The following is a 19,134-nucleotide window of genomic DNA, read 5'->3' on the forward strand; positions in this document are numbered from 1 at the left end:
AAGCGCGTTGCCAGACAAATTTGTTTTATTACGACAATTTTAACTTAGCGAAAGACAATAAATACATGCTTGTATTAATTTCAATGGCTCATTAAGTACAGCACCACAGTATCAATTGATCCTGAGCTGAATTACCACAAGAAAAAATGATCGTCTAAAGCACCGGACAGAAGAGCACATAGTGAAAATAACATTATTCAGATGTAGAAAATGTACCCTTATCAATATTCACGCACTTATTTATCTTCCTACAACTAAATACTCCAATGAAAGATAATTCACATATACCATAAACGACTATCTAGTGCAGGCTCAGTTATGAAACATGCGGATATGAAAGATTCGGAAACATAAAAATAACTTTTAGAAAGAAGATTTTTGGGGTGAGGGGGTGGAAAAATTGTGCAAAAACAAATCTCTTTCAATCGCTTTCAAAATGTGACAAAACAAATACAAAATACTGGACAAAGCGCATTCAATAAGGCTGATGTACTCACAGCATTGATTTCAGATTGTTGTGGCTCAGAAGATACTCACAAAAAGCACTGAAGTGGTTTTACTGATTGGAAACCTGATAGACGTAAACATCACCTCCTTGTCTGCTACTGCAGTGTTGTTTTACCCTTGAGAAGGTCATCACAAAACTCTCTGGAGGATGTAGAGGATGCCGACATTGTCGATGGTGACGAACGTGGAGAAATCAGAAGACACGTGGATCTTCTTTAGCGCGCTTCCTGTCGGGTAGAAAGTCTGCAGGGCCTCGCCTTTGTCCACGTCCCACCACTAGAAGACGAAACAAAGAGAGATAAGGTTTGGAAGCGTAAACTGCATATGTGTTAGTACCTTGACGTATCCACCGATTGAAACCAGAAGAGAATCATCCGGAGAGAAGTGCAAGTCGGTCACCCAGCCTCCGTGCAGCGAGTCCAGGCCGTCCTTTCCGTCTCTTGAGCATATCTTTAGCAAGGAGCCATCTGTGACACTCCACAGCTGTCAATATAAGAATTTTCCAATGTAGTTATTAAGCGTGTAACGGTACATGTATTTGTATTGAACCGTTTCGGTACGTGCTGCTCTGTTCGGAATGAAGGCGTACCGAACGAGTTTCTGACGTAATGGAACCCTTACTTTTCGAGGCTGTTCGATCGGGTTACAGTTTCTTTGTGTAGATTATATTTACTCCGTCTTCTCTACTATAATGAGGACCAACACGGTAGGACAGTATAACCCAGAAACGTCAACGGCTCAACAACGCGGCCACCGCGAGAATGCAGTGAAACGCGGACGATAAATGTCAATCAGCCAATGCACACCAGTCGCAGTGCGGCCGCGTGTTAGACGCGTCCCAGAAGCGGCTCAACACGACGCACGCGAAAAGAACGGCAGAGTTTATTATTTGACGCGAGACGCGACCCTCCTGCGTCAATACTACTACCGGTAGCTAGGATCGGGCAGACTGGAAGTGACTTGTGTAAAAATACGGTGGATTTTCAAACTCATATGCAATTGTAACCCACTTTTTGAGTCCATCAGATCCCTTGAGTGGTAGATCGGGGCACAGTTGACTTGTCTTTGTTGATTTACTGCTGTCTTCTCTGCTATAATAATAACCAACACGGCCCCGTGTTCAATACAAAAACCCTCCTACCACAACAAAACAAGTAGGAACTAATATTCACATAGGAACCAAAATTATACAACATAAAATATACAATATAAATGAATACTACATCACATTTGTAAAACATAAACACATAATAAAATAAATAATAGCCCATTTAAATAAAATATATTGAAATGAGCTAAAACACCTGTAATTAAATAATAGAATAATACACAAATCCTGCTTACACAATTAAATGTATTAATTTCTGTGTGGCACTTTAACTTGAGAAAATCCACCAATAAAGCTTTTTAAAACCTTTCATAAGAAAAAAAAAAGATTCATTGAGGCATTTCATCTGTAAAATACATGTTAAAATCTTTTTCATTGGGATTTTCTCTTTAGCAAAGGACTTCTTTTTTCTTCTTTCTTTCAGAAAGAAAGCTGACCAATATTCGGGGTCTGAAGGGCAAATTGTTGTTGGATTATCTTTAAATACCCGCTACTTCTTGAGCAGAATTCTAGCTTTGTATAGGCTAATGTTCCTATTGCTGAAAGGTGTGTAATAAACAACTAGCACATTTATATTTTGCATTTTGTTTTCTTACTGTACCGAAAATGAACTGAACCGTGACCTCAAAACTGAGGTACGTACCGAACCGAGATTTTTGTGTACCGTTACACCCCTAGTATTTATGAGTCAGACTTATTTTAGAGCTAAATGATGGACGGGAAGGCTACAACAACTTACCCGGATCTCGCCCCTGTCATCTCCAGTCGCGAGTCGTCGCCCGTCCCAGGAAAAGCGGCAACTCCGCACGCAGTCTTGGTGGCCGCGGAGAATGTGGACGCACTGCCAAGACTCACTGCGCCACACCTTGAAGCCCCACAAAACAAAGACCCTTTCACCAAAGGACAGAAGAATGCATAGAATGTGGCGTTGTGGCTCAGAGTCCGTCGGACCTTCGCAGTCTTGTCAGCAGAGGTCGTGGTGAAGAGACAGCCATCAGGGGAGACATGACAAGACAAAATGGCTCCCCTGTGAGCCTCGATGTCTTGCAGATCCGCTCCGCTTTCCAGGTCCCAAACCTAAAAGACATTCAGACAAGTGTTATTATTTTGATCGAGAGATTAGGCTTATTTTACACCTACTTACCTTGACGGTGCCGTCGAAGGACCAGGAGAGAAGTCGTGTTTCAGCGGGCGACAGCAGAGAAAAACATCTCACTTGCTCCTTGTGGCCCCGCAGCACTCGGCACTCTTGTGACTGCCACTTCCACACCTGCACGCACCACAAATATATTGGCAATATATTTAAAATAGCCAAACGGAGAGCTAAGAAAGACAAAGGAGGTCGTTGGCTACGTTGATGGTGGTGTCCTCGGATGACGTGACTAGTGTTTGGCCTGCGTGGACGAACTGGCAATGTAGCACTGTCCTGGTGTGTCCCAGCAGGGTGGCGAGAACCTCGCCGGAAGGTACGGCCAGAATCTGCAAACGTAAGAAGTAACTCAAGAAGCAACTCCAGGGCAAAAACTGTAGCGTGTCCATAGACTTCATTACCTATTGACCTGACACTGCGTCATTCTTTGCGTCAAGCCTTACAATAGACCCTACCCACCGACGTCACAAAATCACGTGATCGCTGTATTGTTCCGCCCCCTTGTCCGTCATTTTGTGTCTGTATTATCAATGGTCTCAATTGATCGAGCAATTTATAATGCATTTCATGGAAGACCCGGTGCTTTCGGATGCCGTGAACTCACTTGATGCGTTGCATAAAAGGCGTTATGTGGAAAAGCTTCAGTCTATCCATTCGCCAGATCCATATTTGATGCCTAAATCGATGTTTTTCGACCCGCCGTCTTCGCCGTATTTGCCTGACATCTGCTAGCTACCCTGATATGTACAACTATGTTGTCCACACAAAATCAGCCTATTCTCACGAAAGTTTGAAAAACTTTAAGAGCTTGGAGGCTTATAAATACTTCGTTGCTGGTTGGGTGAAACAGGTCCTCGTCCACGAAAATTCGGCAGGAATCTATCTTGTGCTTGGAAAGGTGAGTTACGAAATTTTCAATTCAAAATCTTTTGTTCTTGCTAACATCCACTGTCAAGTTCAATGTATTTCATGTCATTTGTCAATGGAGCTAGGGCTTTTAATGTTTATATGGTTTAGCGATAGCACTCTCACTACATACATACGTGTATGTTGTCGGCGATTAGCCTAGCAATGATCTTAATTGTGTTGTCAGCCCAAAACCCTCTAAATATATATTAAATGCATCTTACCAGATATAAAATGACTACTACATAATCTGTGGTAATCGTTTGGAGCCCAGTTTTCTCGTCGAATTGCAGCAGCCCATCTCGCTCTCTCCTCTCCGGGTCTCTCGGAATCCGGTAGAACTTCAAGTCTCTCCGTCTATCTTCTCTATTATTGCAACCGACCGCCACACACGCCTTCACCATTTTGATGATTAATGTTAACGAGCAGAAAAACACGCCGTAAATAGGAGGAATGTACGTAGCCGTAACAGGTAAACACGATGTGTTGACGGACAATTGGGCGGCACCAGTCAGGAGGCCGTCGTTGTGACGTCACGTGGGTAGGGTCTATAGGGGGCCGAGCTTGAAGCTTCATTTAGTAATAGTCAGCCGAAGACAGCACACGCTCATGTCCAAGCCCAATTAAAGCATGGATTTTGAAGAACTACGAAAGCTCTACCGCATACAAACAGGAAGGATTGTCTCAGGGGGGATTTGTTCGAGGATTCAAGGAAAATATTATATTTTTCGTACCATGAATTTTGAAACGTTGTGAAAAAAATCAATGAGAGAATGGGAAGTGCTACCGCATTGGCGTCAGTCTTCGACGTAAATACGTAAGATAGATGCGTAACTGCCCGATTTTTTGCTCTTTTGACAAAGAATCGAGACAGTTTTACGTCCATATCTATGAAGAATTAGGGGATTTAAGCATTTATTTTGCCAGAACTTCAAACTTTGCCAGAAAAGCTGTTTACATCAGGCAGCCGCTAGCCTCATTCGCTAACAGAGTAGCATTGTCCTTAGACTATTTATGTAAAATAAATGCAAAATGCACTTGTTTTTTTTTTTTTTTTGCTTTTAACAAAGAACCGAGACTGTTTTACGTCCATATCGATGAAGAATTTGGGGATTTAAGAACTTATTTACAAGAATTTTCACCAGAAAAGCTCTGTTTCCGTCAGGCGGCCGCTAGCCTCATTCGCTAACAGAGTAGCATTGTACTTAGACCTATTTACGTAAAATAAACGAAAAATGCACTGGTGTTTTTTTGCTTTTAACCAAGAACCAAGACTGTTTTACGTCCATATCTATGAAGGATTTGGGTACTTAGGCACTTATTTACAAGAATTTTCGCCAGAAAAGCTCTGTTTACATCAGGTGGCCACTAGCCTCATTCACTGCAACTATATAAATAACTATACAACTGTATAATGACAATACAGGGCCCTTCTCTTCTATAATAAGTTGTGTTTCTATATCGAATGTATTAATAATCTATTTATAAATTATTTATACTGATTCTGCATGTTTTCGTCAAGTATTAATGATGTGAAAATTGAGTCATTTATTAGGTGTTGAAACATGCAGTAAATAAAAGAAAAATAAGTTGGTATTTTGGGCAAAAACGTATATATGTTATGTTAAATATTGCTATTGATCCTGAAAATATAAGTGATTATCTCTGCATTTGGTGATTTTTGTGCATCTAGTGTAAAATCTCAGAATTTTATAGCCATTTTAAATTTTGTTATACATATATAAAAAATAATTAATTGGGATTTTATTAGGGAACGACTTTGAATGTTTTGATGCCGCTGCTCATGGCTAACGTAGGTGTCTCTTTTGGTTTTAGGTCGGTAGCAGCTTTGGTTTTGAAAATATTTGAATTTGAAGTTTTTGAAAATAGGCCCCCTACGGATCGGCACAGTTTCCCGTGTCATGTCAATGAAATCTATGGCGTGTCAAATACCTGAACAGTCCCGTCTTCTGTGCCGTACGCCACGACGAAGGGCTCCCTGCACAAGCACGTGCATCGGATTCGCGAAGCCACCTCCTCTGACTGAAACAGCAGCGAACCCGCTCTGCCAGCACGTACCTCCAGCGTACACAGCAAAGTCAAGCTCGATCAAATATCTACATCCATGTTGCAAGTTGATACCTGCAGTCTGTTGCAGTTGTCTGCAGCCGAAACCACGAGTTCTCCATCTCCTTCAGGATTCAACAAAGCGTCAAAGTCTCTCTTCAGGCGCACCGCGGACGTGGTGTGCACTTTATTCGTCTCCCACAACTGCAAGGTTTCAAAGTATGTTTTGAATTTTTTTTTTAACATCTAACAAAGGTATCGAGCGTGTCTCACCCTGACGGTCTGGTCGTCGGAGCAAGAGAGAAGCTGAGAACCATCGGGGGAGAACTGGACTCGCTGGACCCAACTCAGGTGGCCGCTGCATTCTGCCATCTTTTTATTGTCTTCCAGGTTCCACAGCTGAGACACAACATGATTTGTCATTGCTAACCTCTATCAGATGAGTCGAAACTCTACAAGAATGTCACCTACCTCTACCGCATAGTTGGAGAAGGCGATGGCTAGCAGGTTGCTGGTGGGACACGCGTGACAGTACTGCACCATGCTCAGACGACCCGTTCGGATCTCCGACAGCATCTGTGCTGTTTCCACGTCCATCACCTGGCATAAAAAAACAACACTTTAGAAAACACTGTCATACATAAAATACAACCAGATTTGACGGCCACTCACCAACACGGCACTCCTGACGGCGCACACCAGGCGCTTGCTGTCGCCTGTCCAAGTACTGCACTTGACTGGAACCTCCTCGCCGGCATCTGCGCACCACTCCCACACGTTGATGCTTTTCCACTCGTTGGTGGAGGACACGTCAAACAGCTGGAGAGAAGCAAGACATTCCGTTTATTTAGCAAGCTTCCTTTGATGAAGTCAAAAACACTTATCATCTCACCTTAACGGTGCCGTCGTTGGAGGAGGTGGACAGATAGGTGTCGTCGGGTGAGAAACAACAGTGGTTGACTGGTTCAAAGTGACCAAACATGGTGTTCTGCGAGCTGGGTTTGTTCAGGTTCCACAGCTGAAAAACAACATACGGATGATATAACAACTACTGATGCACCGATACCAGTATCGGCAGAGGGGGGCTCCGGCCCGAAATAGTGGTATCGGTATAGGCGACTACCAACAAACAGGGCGTCGATACCATTTACCTGTCCGTTAACACTGAACGCAGCCTTTTTTTGATCACACGTGATTACTTTGCATGCCAAGCAGCTAAAGATGCCGATCAATCGGGTCCGATCACGTCATTTTTAAAGTATCGGAATCAGCAAAAAAATATCGGAGATGCCTTTTTAAAATTTTTTTTTTTTAATTTAAATCGTTTTCTAATTGTATTTAACGTTACAGACAAAATGTCTTACACTCATCCAGAGTCTTTAGTTTTGGCTTAAAGTAGGGCTGTCAAATTTATCGCGTTAACGGCGGTAATTAATTTTTTAAAAATTTAATCACGTTAAAATATTTAATGCAATTAACGCATGCGCTGCACGACCCACTCACGCATTGTCGCGTTCAATCTATAATGGCGCTGTTTTACCTATATATAGAGCTAAAAGGCAGCGCAAAATGAGTAGAGTGAATCTTAGCCGTCTTTGGAGCCTTTATTTAATTGGCTAAAGCCTTAAAATCCCTCTCTCAACAATTAGAAATATCATGGGAAGCAATGTGGGGAAGAAAGGTAGTAGTTGATCTTTTTCTTAACATCCTATGTTAATTCCCAACGCAGAGAAGATATATCAATTGGTGCCACTACGCACAGTCATGGTTGCACTTCCCATCATGCATTTGGGCAGAACAGTTAAATGGCTACAGTATCATTTACTGAAAGGTCAACAAATACACTAGATGGCAATATTTAGTCACAATATACAAAGTCACATTTATCCTTTAAGAATTACAAGTCTTTCTATCCGTGATCCCTCTCACAGAAAGAATGTTAATAATGTAAATGCCATCTTGAGGATTTATTGTCATAATAAACAAATACAGTACTTATGTACTGTATGTTGAATGTATATATATGTCTGAGTTTTATTCATTTTTTTCTTAATGCATTGCCAAAATGTATATGATCGGGAAAAATTATTGGGAATGATTGGAATTGAATCGGGAGCACACAAAAAAAAGCAATCGGATCGGGAAATATCGGGATCGGCAGATACGCAAACTAAAACAATCAGGATCGGATCGGGAGCAAAAAAACATGATCGGAACAACCCTACAAGCAGCTATCGCTATTGACCCGCTCTAGACCGATGAGAGCGGGCCAATAGTTGCTCTTAACCAATGCCGGGGCAGCTTTTTCATATGGAGGAGAAACAAACTAGGAGTAGGAGAAGAAAATGTCGGCGGTTTCAGAAAATTTCAGCGTCGAGTACAATTGCAGGGGATGGAACGCAGCAACACACCCTGGGCATTGGGACGAGAAGAGTGAAGCAGTAAGACAGATGTCCGAAAAAAATCACCGAAATGACTTGTCTGTAACCTGCCCTTTGCCTTCGTTGAAAGCGTGGGAATCCTGCTTTTTATGGCTCACGCAGTACCTAATGAAGGAATCTGACCTTTTAGCCAGCCGAACCGCCGGACACGCGCTGGAACAGCTCCAGTAAACCGGGCTGGCGAAATCCCGACAACCCGGCCAAAAGGCCAAACCCCGCACGTTCACCTTAGTCTTAACCCCTTGTACTGACTCCATTTTGAAAGCTGGAAAAAGGCTTTAAAGCACAACTTGACAATTTAGTCTAAGTCGACAGCAATCATAAAGCACAGAGGGACCCAGGCGAGGATTCAGGGTCACCATATCACAAGTCAACGAAAGGTTCCAGAGAAAAATGACAACTATTAGTTCAACATTTAGTCTTTTTTAAGGCTCTCGCGGGGCGGGCCATGGGCAGAAGAAGGGTGTGTTTGGGCATTGTTTAGGATTATTGTCTGTTTGTGGATTGGACAGGAGGATTCGGGAGTTACTGTTGTCAGGGCAACGAGGGTTGTGGATTTTGCCACCTCAGTGTCAAAGGGGCTCTTGGAGTCCTATCACTCGTGTTATCAGTTGGATATCGGGCGTTCTCCGGCATTCCTTGTGTTGGAACATGGCGTCTCGCCACTTGTTCTGGATTGTCCGAGAGAACTTCACGAGAGTTGGTGGTACAGACGTGGGCTTGTCAGCATCAGTCAGTTGCATGACGCACACGTTGGGCTTCCGTGATAAGAAGGTGTCATCTATCTCTTATGCCCTATATTCTGCTTGTTTTCCTTAAACTATGGTATAAGTGCTATTTATTTTATATTGGGTGTCTTAGAGTAATACAAACAGTCAAACAGTAAATAAGAGAAACGATACTTTTCCCTGATTGATTATCTTAAATGTGTTAGAATAATGCAAACAGTTAGATGGTGCCTACGAGAAAAGGTACTATCTCCTTCACTAAGTATAAGGTCCCAAGTCGCAAATATATTAAGGAGACGACTATCCTGCACTAAAAAAATAAAGTAATGAAACATGTTTAAGAAAAGCTGAAAAAGGCAGGGGCCATAAGCTTTTCAATAGAAGTCTGAAGCAGCCAAGTCCCCCAACTTTCCCTGCTTAGCTTGACAGCCGACTGGAAAGCGTAGTACTACTTCATGCGAATGAATTCAAGGGATCACATACACCGGATAAGCTATTGCTGCTCAACTGGAGCATCCCGAAGTCAAAGGTATTTTCCCTTTTGTATCTTTTACTGAAAGAAATGCCGCAGTAATTTGAGACCTGTTTCAAAGTGCTGTAGAAGTAAGCAAAGTAAGCTAAGCTAAGTGGCTAAGCTGTGCATGTGTGCGCTGTTTGCCTTTGTGCAAACACACACTCACATACACACACACACACCCAACTCACAGCCATATTCTTTATCCTTCGCCAAGAATCATTCCAAATTTTGTGTACTGACCTTGACGTTCATGATACTGTCATTGGAACAGGTTGCCAGAAGGAGGCGACGCGGCGTGTTGGTGAACTCGCAGTGGTTGACTTGCTCCTCGTGCTCCTCCTTGAAGACCCTCAGCAGCATGCCGCGTTCCACATTCCACACCTGAGATGACACAAATATGCTGGAAAAAAATGGAGAAGGATTATAAAGTCAAATATTTTTACCTTGACTTTCCTGTCACTGGAGCAGGTTGCGAGAAGACGATCGTCAGGGGAAAAGGCACAACAGAGAACCTCGTCATCGTGGGCTTGGATCTCTTTCAATTTCTCACCAGATGTGCTCCTAAACACCTTGGAATATGGAACACACATTATGGTTGCCCAAATCTTTCCAATCTTCCAATCTGATACCTTCAGCGTCTTGCTGGCTCCACAGGAGGCGATCTTAGTTCCGTCGTGGGAGAAGCAGGCGGCGTTGATGGAGCCCTGGTGTGGGTGGATCACCAGCCGGGAGAGGCTCTCCACACTGCTCTTATTTCTGGACATGGAGACACATGACTGGAAATCATTTCCGAAAAGGTGAATGTGGTTGAGGAGATCCATTCTTTGCTTACAGCCAATCAAAGTAGAGTTTCCCGCTTCTGGAACGCTCCCGCGCCTGCTGCAGAGCCTGTCCGTAGACTTCCGAGACCTGAGGCTGAGAAAGAGCTAGCTGGACAACATCGGGAAAGGGCCGCTGCTCCAGCTGATGGCCGTTGAGAGACAAAAACTCCTGGAAGTGACTGCGCACGTCGCTGTTCTAGGAAGGAGAACACTTACTGGAGTCATAGTCCTTGCCACATTCTGCTTCTCTCTTACCTTTTTGTCCAGAATGGGCCCGTATTCAACAAAGTCATTAATTAGATGAGCTGGACCCAATATCTGGGCCTTGTGGGTGACCCAGTCCAGAGAGAACATGAGGTTGTAGAGCTCCTGGGAACAAAAAAACCCCATCAGGAATGTTGACACTAAGGGAGTTCCAAAAAAATCAATTACTAGATGCATCGCGATTCAAGACGTGACGATTCGATTACGATTTATAAAGGTTCAAAAACAATGATTTTCCCCAATAACTTTATGACAGCCGCTCGTCGTGGAATAAAATTCAAGACACGTCTGCTGCCCGGACACTTTTAACGGACGCACGCACAACGTTATGATGGATGCTGCCTGTTACTGAGCGATAGATTTACTCCTTTTCAAAAGACTGGAAAATAAATTTGTGTATGAGACAGGCAGGAACACGGCGGTGGCACTTCTGTGGGCAAGTTACATTTTAGAGCGAGAGCAGAAGAGAGATAGTTCGTTGCTCCTTGTCTTTCAGTTGTCCAGCAGTAGGTTCAAGTCGTGTTAATTGGAAAAAGTCTCAAGTGTTTTGCTAAGTCCCATGTCCGTCTATCAGAGGTGAGTACATGAACCCTCTTTTACACTTTAGCCTTTATTGTTGTTGTTTTTGAGATGTTATTATTTAGCGCCGAGCGCTATGCTAATTAGCCACTTCGCTAACATATATTTCCATGTCAAGTTGTTCATTGTTTGGTGGTGTACATAAATTACTCCAGATTAGAGGTGCACGATAATTATCGGTCCGATAATTATCGGTCCGATAATAGGAATTATGACGTCATCCCAATAAATCCAATAACAATATATGTTATCAGTCCTTTTAATAATATTTTTGGTGTCGGATTGGGATGTATGCATTTGTTTCCACTCCTGTTTTGCCAGTATGCAAAGTTTTGTTACTGTTCTAGAGGCCGTATTTTTCCTTCACTGAGTTACGTATAATCCTTTCTATGGCAATTAGCAAATGTTTGCATTTTACAGTGTTATGTTTACAAGTTATTGGGAGGCCTTTTGGTTATTGATAGGCTTGCTGTTTTATAATTGCCAGGCTAAGAAAGTTTTTTCATGGACCAAGACCACAAAAGTCTCTTCTCCCGTTGCACCAAAACACAGCCTGTTGGGTTTATGTTTTAGATCAGTGCTCATTATTCAGCGGAACACATCGTCAACGATATTGACTGATTTGTATACATTGAAAAATTATATATATTATCGGTTATCATATCGGTATCGGCCTTGAGGAGCAGGAAGTTATTGATATCGGTTTCAAAAAATGGATATCGTGCATCCCTACTCCAGATGCAGAATGTTTCAAACCAGGATTAAGTACAGCGGTAACATCACAAACATGCAAAATACTACAGAAATCTGTAAAAACAAAGTATATTGGTTATAGTCCTATTTCTAAAGCCACTTTATTTCCAGAAAATGTGGAATTCATTCCACCAATGTATATTTTATTGCATTGTTTAGAGAAATAAGTACTGCCTTTGAAATAGGGCTGCAGCTATCGAATATTTTAGTAATCGAGTAATCGACTGAAAATTCTATCGATTAATCGAGTGATCGGATAAAACATTTTTTTTAGGTAAAGAGCAATTATAAATATACATGAGAAAAAAAGATATTTAATCCAATATTTTACCATTTTCAGTCAATCAATGTCCTTATTTTCGATGTACATTGTTAAAAACAGCCAACAATTGCATTCCCGATGTGACTAGAATAAAAAATTCACTGCTTTTACTCAAAAAACTAGATCTTATAAAAAAAAAAAAAAACATATTTCTTACCTAAAAATGTAATTACGTTTGATAACACACATCACTTGAAAGCTAACTGTTTCAATTGAATTTCCATTTGTGTCAAGCTATTTTTATGTTCTAGCTAAGTTTTAAGTTAGTCTAAACTGGAAGTACTGATAGGATTTTGAGTTTTTGCAGTGTTCCAAATAAATGTATGATACCTGCTGTATTGGAGCACATTAGGGACCAGTGCTACGTGGTGTTTTATTCAGCAATGACTACTGAGCTAAAACTGACAGTTAGCTTTATTATGTTTTAGTTTTACACCCTCATCACTCTACAGCGCTATGTTTTTACAGATTAAATAAAGCCTGTATGTAAGACACGTTAGCCACGCATTGACAATGGTCATAATCAATAGAAACCTAGCACTCCGAAGGGCTAACGTGACGTGTGCGAGTGACAGTAACGTTATATTTATTAGCGTATTATTTATTAGCTACTGCTAAAGATGGCGGCTGTTTACTAACGCTGCCCAGATGCGGCCGAGCCTGATATTTTGCATCTAGTCCTAAATGCATGCGATATCTATGAGACGCATCGGACACTACCTGCTACCACATTAGCATCATGCGGGCATAGTTTTTAGCAATGTCGGCGTAGTTTGTAGCGGCTGTCGGCTGCAGTAAGGTTTTTTTTTTTTTTTATTGCTTCTTCCTCTATGCACGTGACGTCAGCGCGTTGCCCCGTTGCCCCGCATTAAAAGTAGTCCGGGCAAAACGTGATGCTTAGAGCTGGCAAAATTAGCGATTCCTCGAGGTGAATAAAATTACTCGGATCAGTTTCTAAACTCGAGTTACTCGAGTTGCTCGAGTATTCGTTTCAGCTTTACTTTGAAACAGCTAATGTTTTTGCACCTTCTTGTGAAAAAAAAGAGTATCTCAAGGTCCGCTGTCTGCTGTATGGGCATGTTGCGAAATAAGTACTGCCTTTAAAATGGTTAATGATTTTGCAATTTCTTGTTTATAAAAAAAGCAGTTTAAGGGCAGCTTTTTGTTGTATGGGAACGTTTCCATCGTTCCTGTTGAACCATTAGGATATTTTAGATAATGGACATAAATTTGTTTGGCTACTTTATTAATGAGTAATGCACGATGCATCGATAATCGTGATAACCGTGATCATCGTCAACACCGTGATAATCGTTCAATCATCAAATCGTAGTACCCTGAAACATAATCGAATCGAATCGTGGGGTGCCTAAGATGGCACCCCTATAGTGGACACCACCTCTGACTGCAAGTGCCTTTACCTGGACGAGGTTGGCCTTGGCCATGTGATAGGTCAAAAACCTGATCCAGTAGAGGCACTCGTCGTCCCCCGATGCGGGTGGAGCTTCGTTGTAGTACTGCTGGTACTGACGCACCACCTTAGTGTGAAGGTTCTGCAACATGAGAAACCGTGTCAACATCGATCATTGAACTATTTTTTTGGGGGGTGTTGCAGTGCAGTCATTACTAACCTCCAGTTGGGCGCGATTCTGCTCGACCAAGAAGTCCAGCTGGAGATCATGGAGGTAGTACAACTGAGGTTTATTGTGACTATCCACAAACAATAGGGACTTGTTGACAAACTCCTCCAGGATGTCCTCCACTTCCTCAGGCTCGAGATCCCAGAGGATAGACAACACCTGGAGAAAAAAACTAACTAATTCAATACCTTGTGTCAACATTTCGATTCAGACCGCAGGCTTTAAAAAAACCTTGGCTGGAATTTTGATGTCCGGCTCCAGCACGGCTAGGTCTCGGTATAACTCGCGATGTTCGTCAGGCAGCACCTCGATGCTGGCCGCCATCGCCTGGTCTAGTGCGTCGTAGTCGTATGACGACGACTTGCGTATGCGCTTGAACTGCTTCTGCCGTAGCTGCCGCAGGTAGTAATTCCAACGGTCGGGCTTCTCTTTGAGCAGCGCGCCGATCAACGAGACCACCAGCGGGGAGCCTGACACGAGCGAAGCCTGATCAGTAACGAGTTTTCAAATATTTGCAAGAGTGTGAAGTAGGACAGCAATGCACCTTTACATTCCCTCACAATGCTCCGGGCTTCCTCGGGCAGACCTTCTGGTGAGTTTCTAGTGTACAGGGCGAGGATCTCCAATGCTTTGTTGTCATCCAGACCACTCTCTACCTCGACTTCATATTTAGCACCTGGAAAACAGTTCCACTGTATTCAGCTAGAACTTCATGCAAGTCCTTAATTGCTTACCGCTCACTGAATCAGCAAGGCTTCTATTTCTGGTGGTCAGAAGTATGCGGCAGTGGATATCAAATGATTTTAGTACCGTGCTGTCCCAGATGTCGTCAAGAATCAGCAGAGATCTGCAGAGCGACAAACAGACACGTTCTCAAGGACACCTATCCAAAATGATTACTAGGGGTGCACGATATCCATTTTTTTAAACCGATATCGATAACTTTCTGCTCCTCAAGGCCGATACCTATACGATAACCGATAATATATATATCATTTTTCAATGTATATTCACCTGATTTTTTAAACACCTTTAAGTCAAAAATACTAGAGATGGATTCAGTATAGATTTGCCTTTGACCGAACCAGAATTTTCATGATGACATGAACATTATTATAATGAACAAAACAAAGACAGTAACAAAACTTTGCATACTGGAAAAACAGGAGTGGAAACAAATGCACAAATCCCAATCCGACACCGTACCAAAAATATTATTAATAGGGCCGATAATATATTATGTTATCGGATTTATTGGGATGACGTCATAATTCCTATTTTCGGACCGATAATTATCGGACCGATAATTACCGTGCACCTCTAGTGATTACGTGTAGCACATATTAACTTGGGATGTCTGCGCAACATGAGGTAGCGCAGACGTTCCTTGGCCTCGTCCAGAGAGGTGGGGGGTCGCTGGAGGGACTGGGAGTCCAGGCTCTGCTCCAGGCGAAAGCACAGTGCTTGGATTTTTACCAGCAGGTCAGCTTTGTCCAACTGACCGATAGATAACCAGTGAACGCCTCCTGGGAAGCACTCTGTTGACAAAAAACTCCATAAGAAATCATTGTGTCGTGGTGGAAAAAAATGACCTCAAACACCTTCAATGAGGCTGCGGTGTCGGACGGCTTCTGCCGCCAGCACGGATTTTCCCGAGCCGGCCATGCCGAATACCGTGACCCAGCCAGATTCTGTCCGGAGATGGTAGAGCTTCTCTCGGATTCGGTTGATTGACTCTGGTCGATTGACGAAAACCACCGGCCTCTGAGGGACGCCGCCTTCACTCAGAACTATTTGGACTGAAAGAAAAGGGACGAACTGTGAACTAATGCCGCAACGATTAATCGATTAACTTGAGTAATTCGATCAGACAAAAAGCTTCGAATTAAATTTCATTGCTTTGAGTATTCGTTTAATTAAGGTTGCGTTGTAAAGTGTTTGCATTTATTTTTATTGATTTAGGTGGATACACTGCCCTCTAGTGGCTACAGTGAATGTGACATAACTCATTTAACATGGCTGAATCCAGCTGCTCCCTGTTAAGACCAATATAAGGTAAGTTTTTGTTTGCGCTAATGTTTTTAAGGCATTTGTAAATTTGGTTTATATGTATATTTAGCTGTTTTTTGTGGGGATATGTGTTCGAAAGATTTTTTAAGAGCACTCCAAAAAAAAGTTAGCATTTTATAGCATTTAAGCTAGTGGACTTTGCTATGCAAGTAAGACTATTGTTCTTTTGTTGTACATTAGTCTATTTTTTATACCATTTATTTTTCGTCAGCTTTTAATGTGCAATGACAGTTTATGACCTCGTCTTTTATTTATGTTATTTTATGTGTTTGTTTTATCTTTCAAAGTTGACTTATTTTGCTGTGTTTTGCTATGTAAAGCACTTTGGTCTCCTTGGCGGATTTTTAAATGTGCTATACAAATAAAGTTGATTGATTGATTGATTGATTTGATGCTAAGCTCATGTATTTTAATTTTTTATGTTTCTAATCTGATAACTCTATTATTCGAACTAACTAGTTCATAGATTAATCGATTAGTAAAATAATCGATAGCTGCAGCCCCACTGTGAACATTACAGTGCTGGGCAAAGGTATTGGCACCCCTGCAACTCTGTCAGATAATGCTCAATTCCCCCCCTAAAAATGTTCGCATTTACAAATGCTTTGGTAGTAATAGCTTCCTTTATTTTTCTTGTAATAAAAAAAAACCACAAGAGAATGGAAAAAAAAAAATTAAATCATTTTCATTTTACACAAAACTCCAAATATGGGCCGGACAAAAATATTGGCACCCTTTGAAAAATCATGTGAGGCTTCTGTAATTTGTGAAATTATCAGCACTTGTTACTTACCTGTGACACATAACAGGTGGTGGCAATAACCAAATCACACTTGCAGCCAGTTAAAATGGATTAAAGTTGACTCAACCTCTGTCCTGTGTCCTTGTGTGTCCCACATTGAGCATGGAGAAAAGAAAGAAGACCAAAGAACTGTCGGAGGACTTCAGAAGCAAAATTGTGAGGAAGCGTGGGCAATCTCAAGGCTACAAGTCCATCTCCACAGACCTGAATATTCCTGTGTCTCGCGTGCGCGGTGTCATCAATAAGTGTAAAGCCCATGACACTGTGGCTAACCCCCCAAGATGTGGGCGGAAAAGAAAAATTGAGGAGAGATTTCAATGAAAGATTGTGCGGATGGTGGATGAAGAACCTTGACTAACTTCCAAACAAGTTCAAGCTGCCCTGCACTCCAAGGGTACAACAGTGTCAAACCATACTATCCGTCGGAGTCTGAATGAAAAGGGACTCTATCGTAGGATACCCAGGAAGACCCCACTTCTGACCCAGAGACATAAAAAAGCCAGGCTGAAGTTTGCCAAAACCTACCTGAGAAAGCCCAAAACATTTTGGAAAAATGTTCTCCAATCAGATGAGACAAAAGTAGAGCTTTTTGGGAAAAGGCATCAACATAAGAGTTTACAGGGAAAAAAACGATGCCTTCAAAGAAAAGAACACAGTCCCCACAGTCAAACATGGAGGAGTTTCCCTGATGTTTTGGGGTTGCTTTGCTGCCTCAGACACTGGACTGCTTGACCGTGTGCATGGCATTATGAAGTCTGAAGACCACCAACAAATTTTGCAGTATAATGTAGGGCCCAGTGTGAGAAAGCTGGGTCTCCCTCAGAGGTCATGGGTCTTACAGCAGGACAATGACCCAAAACACACTTGAAAAAGCACTAGAAAATTGTTTGAGAGAACGCACTGGAGACGTCTACAGTGGCCAGCAATTAGTCCAGACCAGAATCCCATAGAACATCTGTGGAGACATAGGAAAATGGCACCCTTCTATTCTCAAGAGACCTGGAGCAGTTAGCCAAAGAAGAATGGTCTAAAATTCTAGCAGAGCATTTTAAGAAACTCATTGATGGGTACCGGAAGCAGTTGTTCGCAGTTATTTTGTCTAAAGGTTGTGCTACCAAGGCTGAGGGTGCCAATACTTTTGTTCGGCCCATTTTTGGAGTTTTATGTAAAATGATAATGATGTAAATTTTTCTTAATTGTCTTTTGTGTTCTTCATTGCAAGCAAAATAAATGAAGATATTACTACCAAAGAATTTGTAATTGCAACTATTTTCTGGGAGAAATTGAGTATTATCTGACAGAATTGCAGGGGTGCCAATACTTTTGCCCAGCACTGCATGTCACAATGTATTTTTGCTATACTTACAAGGAGTGTAACATTTTTGAAACGTTCCAGGTAGATTTCCACGGAAGGTTAAGCCAATTCTCATTTCTCACCATAGGAAGTATCGTCAGAACATTTTGGTGACGCGCCAGGAAGGTTGCCGAGAAGCAAATTGGCCAAGTCGTAGTATGCTTCCTTCACCAGAGCATTATAGAAGGAAACAAAAGTGTTGTTGTCCTTCTTGAGCAGCAGTTCCAGGAGTGCCGCTGCCTGCTCTTTCCTGCTCGGCTGCAGATTGACCCAAAATCAGTAGATACTTCAATGCTGAAAACTTTTGGGGGGGCTACGCTAACCTGGGAGATGATCTTCTCCTCCTCATCGCCGCTCAGCACACCATCGCTGATCATGTGATCCATCAGGTAGGTGGGCTTGATGTCCTGCTCCAGGTTCCGGCGAAAGCGAAGCAGGCAGCTCCGCGCGCCTTCCTCCAGCACCATTGCCGAACATACAGGAAGGAATTGAACCAGTGGAGGAACTGAAACCGAAATCACTAGGTTATCATATGTTTTTTTAGTTTCAGCCTGTTATACCATCAGAAGCAGTGACCTACTTTTGCAACAGATATTCTAATACAAAATAATATCATATAATAAAACAACAGTAAACTCCACTTAACACTTTAAAAAATATATATGTACAGAGTACGTAATCTCAAAATTAATTTAAATTTAAGAAATATCCCAATAGATCATTTTACAACTTAGAACCAAAAGTCTTTCAACGTGTTGAGACAAGTTCGCCCGCTACCTGTGATGAGAAAACAAAGAAAGAAACCGCGAATGGAAACTTACGAATGTCTTCTTTCCTCAGCTAGGGAGGATATTTGTTAAACTGATGATGACTGCAATTTAAAGTCAAAATTCTCAGTTAAAATTGAGCAAAACAATGTTTTCCTCACATCCTCACGCCCAAATCGAAACTGCCTGTTTCCTGGTTGACAACATAACAACTCGCCCGGCAGGAGGCGACCAATAGTGTGCCGGTATTAAGCCACGTGATGTATGAGGTAATTTCAATATCCTTGTCTGTAACTGGGCAGACGGCTGATGCCTCAAAGACTCTTTGTTTTCTCGGA

General features: G+C 42.1%; 1 protein-coding gene across 1 annotated transcript; it reads right to left on the minus strand.

The window, feature by feature from the left end:
• Positions 1–21: 21 nt before the first annotated feature.
• apaf1 (apoptotic peptidase activating factor 1) lies at positions 22–19,000 on the minus strand. The gene is made up of 27 exons (XM_057855434.1): positions 18,851–19,000; positions 18,353–18,534; positions 18,113–18,287; positions 15,405–15,602; positions 15,152–15,341; positions 14,538–14,650; positions 14,348–14,479; positions 14,035–14,273; positions 13,795–13,962; positions 13,585–13,716; positions 10,501–10,614; positions 10,257–10,441; positions 10,054–10,180; positions 9,868–9,993; positions 9,665–9,805; positions 6,631–6,756; positions 6,411–6,557; positions 6,210–6,338; positions 6,012–6,137; positions 5,814–5,942; positions 5,625–5,750; positions 2,969–3,094; positions 2,760–2,885; positions 2,567–2,692; positions 2,355–2,480; positions 844–990; positions 22–783 (listed from the first exon to the last, which is right to left on the minus strand). Exons 2-27 carry the CDS (start codon positions 18,494–18,496, stop codon positions 637–639), a joined length of 3,765 nt encoding a protein of 1,254 aa, XP_057711417.1. The 5' UTR covers positions 18,497–18,534; positions 18,851–19,000; the 3' UTR covers positions 22–636.
• Positions 19,001–19,134: the final 134 nt, after the last annotated feature.

Source organism: Corythoichthys intestinalis, chromosome 13 (genome assembly GCF_030265065.1).
Source record: "Corythoichthys intestinalis isolate RoL2023-P3 chromosome 13, ASM3026506v1, whole genome shotgun sequence".
NCBI lineage: Eukaryota > Metazoa > Chordata > Actinopteri > Syngnathiformes > Syngnathidae > Corythoichthys > Corythoichthys intestinalis.